This window comes from Dicentrarchus labrax, unplaced genomic scaffold (assembly GCF_905237075.1).
Source record: "Dicentrarchus labrax unplaced genomic scaffold, dlabrax2021, whole genome shotgun sequence".
Classification (NCBI taxonomy): domain Eukaryota; kingdom Metazoa; phylum Chordata; class Actinopteri; family Moronidae; genus Dicentrarchus; species Dicentrarchus labrax.
The window spans coordinates 9684736-9694783 of NW_026136718.1; the positions used below are offsets into that span (position 1 = coordinate 9684736).

General features: G+C 37.5%; 1 protein-coding gene across 1 annotated transcript; it reads left to right on the plus strand.

Annotated features, from left to right (window-relative positions):
• The first annotated feature begins 2019 nt into the window (after window positions 1-2019).
• Window positions 2020-8818, plus strand: plvapb (plasmalemma vesicle associated protein b). The gene is made up of 9 exons (XM_051376902.1): window positions 2020-2497; window positions 2875-3051; window positions 3513-3600; window positions 4091-4292; window positions 4384-4603; window positions 6578-6727; window positions 6942-7070; window positions 7587-7637; window positions 8415-8818. Exons 1-9 carry the CDS (start codon window positions 2294-2296, stop codon window positions 8421-8423), a joined length of 1230 nt encoding a protein of 409 aa, XP_051232862.1. The 5' UTR covers window positions 2020-2293; the 3' UTR covers window positions 8424-8818.
• The last annotated feature ends 1230 nt before the right edge of the window (window positions 8819-10048 follow it).

Below are 10048 nucleotides of genomic sequence, written 5' to 3' on the forward strand. Positions count from 1 at the left end.
TTCAGGAGTTGATCCAATGTCTGTCCTGACAGTCACTCATTTTCAGTCACTCTAACATGCCTTCATAAATTAGTTTTTTTCCGGTGAGGACGGGTTGTCAGGGAGACAATGGGGAGCAGGAAAACCCTGGGCTCAGAGGACCTTTCCCCTTTCACACACACTTCCCCAGAAGAGCCGGCTGGTCCTCACGTCATCACTGCAGATAACGGCGCGGGGGGGATCCAGTGTGTCTGTACTGCAGGGAGAATTTGTTATTCCCTCATGCCTGAAGAATGACAGGTCCCTATTGTTTTCATTCTTTCACTCCTCTACTGCCATGACTCCTTTCCGTGTTCACTTAAAACAGGATATGGTGAATTTTCTGCTTTTACTCCTTACATGGTTTACATTGTTCATCCACCACCAGGGGAATATGACCAATTCTATCACAATCTGTAGTGGCTATATTTAAATGTTGCACTGGTGGGTGATTTTCCTGGTTTCTTTTACATCGTGTGCAGACAGTGGTGGAAAATAACTAAGCACATTAACACAACTACTGTACTTAAGTACAATTTTGAGATACTTTACTTGAATATGTACATATATAAACAAATTCTTTAAAGAAAGTGTCTTTAATCAACAATATTTCTTGCCTTTAATCAATTGCAACCAACCGACCACTGGCAGTCTGAGCCCCGGGGGAGTTGTCCTCTTTGCTAGTTGGTAATCCAGCCTTGCCCAAAAGTACATGTAAGTATAAAGGAGGTAAAATAAACTCTATACCAACCAACTTCAACATTAAAAACCTGCTCACATGTTAATGCAACAGTAATAATAATATACATCATAGGACATTTCATGCTAAAATGACTAACTTTAAAAGATACCCACTTGATTTCACCAAGATTGAATGTTGAAGCCACATATTAGTGTTGTGGAAATTTCTCTGCTGCTGGTGAAGAATGAAATAGAGAACTTCTGCCAGCCGACACAGTTTTATTTTCTTTGATGAAAATGATGAAGAAAGACCCCGGACATGGGGAGATCTAAACATTTGTACCTGAGGACCACCTCTTTCACACCCCTTTGTCTGCTGTAGGGGTCTGGCCCTCCAGGAAGTGCTTTCCCACCCCTCTGCCCACTGCAGGCATCGGGGCTGACCCCCTGCTGGTGTGTTACATATGAGGTGTCCTGCAGGATCTTGCATTCAGGTGCAAAGCCAAGTCCAGACATCACAATCTACAAAACACAAAAGGACCTGGCATCTTGTGTTAGGAAGGGGGAGGTTGGGCATCTGCAGTGGCTGAAACAAAGAAACTGAATCTACCATTACATTAGCTTCAAGTTTTAAATACATTTTCATACAGAACAAGGAATGTGGAGTAGTAGAACAATATCTTTTAATGGCCAGTATGAACTGGAGGAATTACTACATCAATAAAAGCCAGTTTATAAGAAGAGGAAAAAGAAGACTATTGTTTTAAGAGTAAATGTATATTGCATGAGTCCTCTGAAATAATGAGGTGATGCCTGCTTACATCAATAGTCATGAGTATTCATATTGATCCTAGTACTGGTATGCAAAAGAAGACTCGCTATTAGTAATATTTGGTGATTTGGGGACCAATCCATTCATCCATAGTGCACACTCACTGATAATGGGCTTTTTAGTGAAGTAAGAGACACATCTTGTCCATTAGTCCAAGAAAAAGAAAAGTATTTTCTCCTTGATTTGAAATAAGGGAAAGGGAGTTCTTTTCTACTTTTAAGATTTTTAAACTAGGTTATCAAACTATTAAGTATCACAATATATCTTAAAACACATCTGAAGGGGGTATTTAAATTCTATGTAATCTTCTTGTCTCAGCAAACTACTTTTGATTATTTTGGCGCTGGAGGCTGTAACTGTGACAGAGATCGATGAGGGAGGAGAGAAGAGGAGAGGGGAGGGGCGCCAGGGGAGGGGAGGGGAGGCGAGGGCAGGGCCGGATGGACTGGAAGTGTGCCTCAAGCATTTATAAACATGGCCCCTTTGCACACCTAAGGGTCATTGTTTACATCCATTCATACATGCCACTTCTGCCTGTATGTTTCTGGACCTTGACAGCGAGACAGAGCCTTAGAAGACTGAGAAATAAACATCTTACCACTGTCCTTTCTTCCATTTCTGCTTGCCAGCGCTCACCTTGAAGCTTCAGCACCTGTTCTTCAGAGAGCATCACATCAGACGCGGAAACCTTAAGGATTTCAGTTGAACAATTCCTGTTTAGATCTTCCAAAACCAGCTGCCACCATTTCACCTCCAACAGCCATGTACAGCTCCAACTACTCCAGGGCCAAGTTTGGCCTGGAGGCAAGGGAGCCCCTGCACAGGGCCAAGGGGAAGAGCTGTGGCTACTACATGAGGATCGTCTTCTTCTTTTCCTCCCTGATCCAGTCTCTTATTATCGTCAGCCTGGTGCTCTTCCTCATCTATGGAAAGCCAGAGAAGTCTGCAGAGGAGAAGAGGGTCAAGGTCAGTGTGCTCTTCCAGTGTAATAACCTTCATTTATTATGACACATACTAAAGACCCCCCTTCAGACATGTTTTAAAACATGTAAAAATACTTGGCTATATTAATTTGTGTCTGATATAGTTTCTCCACAAAAAAATGCTAAAAAATAACATCTAGGCCTACTTTGAAGTACAAGACATAAGCTAAACACATTTTTAGTTGAAGGGGACAAAAATGAAAGTATCAATCATCACCAGCCTGTTTTGTTTCTGACAGAACATATTATAACTACGATTAGCACATTACTATTATCTTTTAAATTTCACAGCATTATGTTAACAAGTCCAGAGCTGTGAAATACAGAGATGATGATGCTGAGTGATATGTTATTTTAAAGGAGCTGGAGCTGGGCTTCAACAGGCTGAGTGAGAACAACATCCAGCTGAGGAAGGAGAAAGGCGATTTGGGAGCTCAGCTGGGAGCTCGCACAGCTGAGAAAGATGCTCTAGAGAAAGAGATGGCGAAGCTGAAGACTGAAGCCAACAACACACAAAATGAGCTGAAAATGAAACTGGTTAGTAGTAATTTTAGGCAGCTGTTAAGTATTTTTTAATCATCTTTGAAAAATTCTCATTACAGAAAGACCAATTTAAGATTAGAAGAAATGTTTTTACAATGTGCACCTTCTACAAGATGATCATTTCCTTAAGCATTGTTATAATTTTCCTATTTCAGTGGGGGAGAAAGTATTCAGATACTTTACTGAAGTAAAAGTTTTTAAATATACTCCATTACAAGTGTCTACATAATATTGATTATGTATATATTTATATATAACACTCTCATTGGAGAAGCTGAAACCATGGCATTGGCATTTATTACATAAAAAACTGAATTAGTTGAATAATTATACATTGTTACACTCACTCACCACCACTATTGGTCACCATGGTAATACAATAGAACCCACAGATCATTTTAAATTTTTAATCATCCTGTTAATATCTATGTTGTTGTTTTTCTTTTCATTTATAGGCTATCTGTGGGAGGATGTCTGCAACAACACTTAGTACACGGCGTCCCACCCCTCCGATCCAGGCACCCTTTTTGGTCACTACCAGCAGTATGTACTATATTGAGGTTTTGTTTAAACATTGGGGGAAAAAAATAATATTTTTCTGCATCATCAAATTACTACAGAAGAGGATTAGGGCCAAATGTGAACATTTTATTTTTTATTCTGAGTTTAAAGTAAAAAAAAAAGAGTTAGGATTCTGATAATAAAGTCATAATTATAACTCTGCTAATAACCCTTTATACATGGTTTATAATTTAATAAATTATAGGACAGTAATAAAATATCTCTAGTTGTGATTTCGTTAATGGTTTACTTGATAGTTTATTACCCTTTATTAATGACTTACTAACATTTATTATATTAAATTTGGTAGCTTATTAGAGAGAGAAACTTATCAGTCTTCTTAAGGTCTAATAACTGATCTACAAAGCAGTATATTATAAAGTGGAACCAGAATACTAATAAATACACTGTTAATGAAAGTGTCTATTGAAGTTTTTCCTGTGATGAAACTGTTTTTCACTGAACTCTCCAGGTGAATTAAAGACTTTGCAGAGCCTCAACGCCCAGCAGAAAGCCATGATAAATCTTATTCAGGCAAACTTCACCCAGACAGTTCTGTACATGAGCCAGGAGAGAGACAACGCCATCAAAGACAGAGACACACACCACCAGGATGCCATCACCCTGCGCAGGGAGAACACCATGCTGAAAGAGCAGTTCACCTCCTACACCAGGTACCTATCTGTTTGTAACATCTGTGTAACGGAAAATATTAAGATTAAACACATTAAAGTTATTGTGTTCAATTTATTTATATTTTACCAGGAAGTGCAAAGAGGACTTTGCTCATTCTTTGGACGGGATCAAAACTGTGACCAGGGATTTCCTGAACAGGATCAACAACCTGTTTCCCCACCAGCTGACCTTCCACCTTACCTGTGACAGCCAGCAGGAGCAAATGGAGAAGATAAGAAACAGCTGCACAAACCTGTCCAGAGACGTGGAGAATAAGTTCCAACTGTATTTAGACAAAGTGGGCAACAAGGTGAGTGCAACGGATTTTCTTGAGTCTTCTTGTTAGGACGAGTGCTTGGTATTAATAGGAACTAGAATAGACTTACTGTACATACAGATTTGTACACAGTGGTGGAAGAACAAGTCTACAACTAAAAGTCCTGAATTCAAAGTTCTACTTAGGTAAAAGGTTATGTATTATGAGAAAAATATACTATAAAGTACTCATTCTGCAGAAAACATGTCTATATAAGATAAATGTAATAAAGTAGGTGAGAAAAAAAAGTTATGCTGTACAAATTTCTGTAGTTTTATTAGATATTGGAGAGTTTTACCTCTTTAGGCTTGAAAAGTTATTTAAATGAAATCTGATCTGTTTAGAAGGAACTTCTAACAACTCAGACATCTGAAAATATTTTTTTGTAAAAGGTCACAAGCCAAAAAAATTTAGGAACCACCGGTTTAATTTCTAAACTTATCCAATGTTTTTTTTTTTTTAATGTAAATTACACTTAAACTCTGATAAGTAACTGCTAAGCTGTCATATCAATGTAATGGAGTATAAAGAACAATATGCCCCCCCAGATGTAGTGTAGTAGAAGTATAAAGTAGCATAAAATGGAATAAAAATTGAATTTTTTTTACTTGATTCATGGACGTAATAAACTTTCCACCAATGTTTCTCAGGGTTACTCCCTTCTTGCCAACCCTCCTTTAAACTCTCCGTAACACTGATGGAATATTCCAAACAAACAAATTGGATGGGAAACCAGTTTCTCTGGGGAGGAAGTCTATCCGCTGCATCATTCATGATAAATCTAGCTAAAGAGACAGACGTCCTCTGAGGCAAACTCAGGGTCAAAGCAGAGGTGAAGTGTGCGTCTCGCTGACACAGCAGCACTGTGAAGGACAACAAAAGCATACCCTCAGCAGATATCTTTGTTTTTACTGTGTAAAGCAATATTTATTTCTGATAAAACACTCACTGAGCTGCCAAAAATCACAATTTGCTTTGGACTGAATCTCCATTGTGGGTGTCTTAATCACTTATTTTCATGCAGGCTCAATTTCAGTTTCCCTTTCACAATAAAAGTCCAACAAACCTTTATTTTTTTAAAGTAATATGGTACATATTCTGTCACCTTTTTTATCAGGTTTTTCCCCATGCAGACAAAATTCTAAACTAATTGTTGTTTATTTTTTATAGGGATACGTATGTAATATGTAATATGTTTACATTTATAGCCTAAGCTAGTTTGCAGTGCCCATCCCTAGATGGGCCTTTATACAAATACACAAAACTAAAACATACAAAGCAACACAAAACACAAACAATGATACAGTAATATTACCATAAAGACAAACAGCAGGACATATGATGACAGGACTGATTTCTCAACTTGAGTAGATAATTAATTATATACAAAAAGAGTTGCTTTTGCAAACTTGCTCACAATTTTAACATTTTTCAGGTAGTTTACTATGGAATTCTTTTAATACATTGTCCTTTAACTTTAACTAGTTTGCAGGAACACAAGCAAACTGACACCGTTTTTTTAATGTTGAGTGTTAGACGACTTTTCAAACCTACCAAACCTGGCCTTTATTTCATCCTGTAGCTACATTCCACTGTTTCAGCTCCGTATTTGGACTTTAACCTACGAGTTGTGTTCCTTCGGGAGACATTCAGTATAGATTTATTTCCTGCGCCAGCTGCACAGCATGTACTCCATTGTGGTGTTGAGGGAAATGTACATTGACAGATAGAAATAGACACATGGTAAACAAAAGCAGGTGTCTAAAAGCACCATCTGGGAACACATTTGGTACAGTGGAGTATGACACATCCTTCAGTCATGTTGCATTGTCTTTGAGTGACTCTCTACCTCTCTCTGTCATCATGCACAAGTATAGGAAAGCAAATGTTAGATTTAAAAGGAAAAAGCGTGGCATTAAATGAGAAGTTTATCACATTTATTTAAAAATATATATTTTCTTCTTCCAGGTGGCCGAGATCCAAATCCTGTCCAGTCGGTTGGAGGTGCAAAACAAACATTTGAACTCTGATCTGCAGCAGTGTGAACGCAGTCGCAGTGAGGCGATTGCTGATGCCGCCCAGCAGCTACAGCTCAAGCAAAAGACTCACGACGACCAGGTAGATTACATTTGTGCATAGATGATAGATGTGTGGGTGGGAAATTGGAACCAAGGGAGAGATCCATGGAACAACCCAATTTCCTCAGTCATGTAACCATGACTGTAAAAATGACTGTTTATGATAATCTGTTTTAACAAGAACCTGAATCAAACTGTAACATAGAAAGATGAAAGTGTAAACATTTAAAATAACATATGCATATTTTCTTCAGGTGGAGAAATTACTGATTGAGCAGAACCGGCTGAGAGATCAGAAGAAGCTGCAGGAAGATAGTTTGGCCTTGAAAGAGAAAGAGCTTCAGAACCTCCAGCAAATGCTCTCTGCTCAGCCCAATTTTAAGGTAAAATAAACACCAGCCAGAAATATGAATATGTATGTACAGAAATATAAAGGGAAATTAGGGAAAGCAGTGCCCACAAATGGTATCAAACGTTCTTCATGCCAGTCAGGGGATTCAAACTGGCAACCAACTGGTTAAAAATACCTTTTGTTTAAACTTTAGGCATGTGGTTGAATGTTTTGTATCTGGCTTTCTGGCACAAGAGTACCTCCCATCCCCTTGCTTTTAAATAAGATTTATTCAACTGATTTTACGGACAGCAGTGCAGAGGTAAGGTGGTATGTTTGGACTCAGCAGAAAAGAGGAATCTGAGAGCAGCAGCAGGAAGGATGGGCAGGCAAGATAACAAAGAAAAAACATTTTTTTAAGAAGTCATAAGTTCACGATACGCCCCATTTCAAACTCCACAGTTATTAGTGTATCGTGTAGTTGTCCATGCAGTCAGGGAAAGCTGTACAAATGTGGTATCTGTGTTTAATGTTAAAGAATACTGAAATCATTGTATTTGTTTTCCAGTCCGGTGTGCCTAAAGCAGCAGGAGTACCTGGCATCAGCAAAACTCCAACGGTAAACTTTATATTGACTCAACACCGTAATCAGATTACTGTTAATACAAAGTGTAATTACAGTAAGTGCCACAGTGTATAGAGCAAGACAATTTTGAATTTATAAGACTGATGAGCAAAAGAAAACCCCTCAAACTTTCATGTTTTATTAAAGTCGGCCCAGTATGAAATTCATTATGAAACAGAGTTTAAACAAGACTGAGAGCCAACAGCCATTGTGAGGCTGTTTCCAAGGCACAGCTAATGTCAGCATGCTAACATGTTGATGTCAACGGGTGTAATGTCAACCATGATCACTATCATAGCTGATCATTTTATTAACTTTTGCTAAGTATCACAAAACACAAAGTACAGCTGAGGCTGATGGGAATCAGTTTTTGCAGGTATTTAGTTATAAACAAAAATATTGGACAGTTTAAATATTTGACCTGATGATGGCACCAGATGAAAAGTCAGTTGGATTCATTTTCTGACCGTGAAAGTCTGTAGATTTCCTGCAGTCTTTGAGATATTTCAGCCTGGACCGACTGACATACGGACATTGCCAACCCTAGAGCCACTATTATGCTAGCATGGCTAAAAATAGCAAAAAAACAGACAAAACTTGACTTCCTCAATGCTTGTATTTGTGTGTCTGTTCCTCCTCAAATCAGTTCTGTTTGTCTCTTATTCAAATATTTAATTCTGTAAACTGTATAAATGTTGATTCCAGTATTCAGATTTTTAGACAACCATGTCATCGATAATGAATTATAATTTTTGTTGTTTTGTTTTCCAGGTGAGATGAAATGAACCGGCAGAATGACTGAAGGCACCAGTGGCGCTCGACAGCGATCAACATTGTGCCTTTAAAAGAATTTAAATGACATGTACATATTCCTGATACAACACATTTTAACACAACCTGTAAATACTCCATGTTAATGACATATTTACTGTTGTCGGTCTGTGCATGTTTTGTTTAGCTCTACTTGGAATAGATGATTAATATGTGTTTTACTTGTGTTTGAGTTTAAACATTTGCTGTGAAAAGCCTTGGTATCTACCCAGGTAAATGTAAAAATGTTCATGACACTGGTGTAAATATTTTCTATTGTGTGTCACTCACTGTGGTTTGTGTCGTTGGCTTGTATTTAGTGTGGAATTCAAATTAAATTAACCAAAAAGGGACTCACTCCTTAACTTCGGTCTCTTTTGTCTCTCTGGCACAAAAAATCACAACAAAGACTCAGACAGGACATTTATGTTTCCTAGTGATTCACACGTTTGAATTTCTACCGCAACCCGGATGTCAATAGATTCAACAACCATGCCATAAACACGCCATCACATGGCTAAAGGTTTAGAATGTAAGTCTATTAATTGCCATTTTATGGCGCATTTTACAAGTACAGTAGCTGTTGTATGAGTTATATTGTCAATCTTTACTACTTCCTCTTCCTTTCATAAGCACAGGGCGATGAGCACATATAGCACTGAGGCTGGAAACAGCTGGTGTGCTGTTTTTTTTACGATTATTTTGGTTTTAGATTGAAGAGACTGAAATAAAAAAAAGATGTAAGATGTAAGTTTATATGGTGTAAATTGCTTTTGTAATCTGACTGGAGGACTGCCTCTTTACCACTACTTATGTAAAAACTGTATACTTTGTAAAGCAACAGAATATAATAGTATAATATTCAATTAGTAATAATGTCTGAGGGTAACGTATGCAGATATTCAGGTTTAGTAGACCTATTACGATATAAATATATTTATCTTCTGGACTTTTACAACATTAAAATAATGATATTATGGTCATCATCTTATAAATCTTTAAATAAATAATGTTATAAAGAGTTCGGTCTAGACCCGCTCTATTTGAAAAGTGTCCTGAGATAACTTCTTTAATGAATTGGCGCTATACAAATAAAATTGAATTGAATTGAATCTTTCCTTATTTCTTTTTTAAAGAACATATTTATATACACAAATGTACTTACTACTCATGATTTCCCACAAGTTGACATTTAAAACCAAATACTCTCTTTTTATAGTTCCTACAAATTCTTTCTAACATGAATGTGACATGAACGTAAGGGTTTTAATATTGTTTAGTTTCTCAGAGTTTGGTATTTTTGAGAAGCTTTAATCGGAAATGGAAAAATTACATTTAGACAAAACAAATATTTAAATAGCTCCTTCCATGTTACATAAGAAAACCCATGAAGATAAACTTCCAGCTTCACTGCACTGATGGATGTGAGTGTTACAGGTGAGTGAGTCTGCCTCCTGTCCTCAGGAAATCCTTTGTTTAACATAAAGTATTTTCGATCCCATGCATAGACCTGAACACACTCGCACACAGCCTGACTTTAAGTCAAATGGGTACTGGGTGGAAGTGGCTGTACTAGACCCCGCCTACGTCAACCT

Excerpts from the sequence above, each read along its gene's own strand:
- plvapb (XM_051376902.1), top strand. The coding sequence starts at position 2,294 with ATGTACAGCTCCAACTACTCCAGGGCCAAGTTTGGCCTGGAGGCAAGG. Across the intron at positions 3,052-3,512 it reads ATGAGCTGAAAATGAAACTG|GCTATCTGTGGGAGGATGTC; the intron begins GTTAGTAGTAAT and ends TTTCATTTATAG. Across the intron at positions 6,728-6,941 it reads AAAAGACTCACGACGACCAG|GTGGAGAAATTACTGATTGA; the intron begins GTAGATTACATT and ends TATTTTCTTCAG.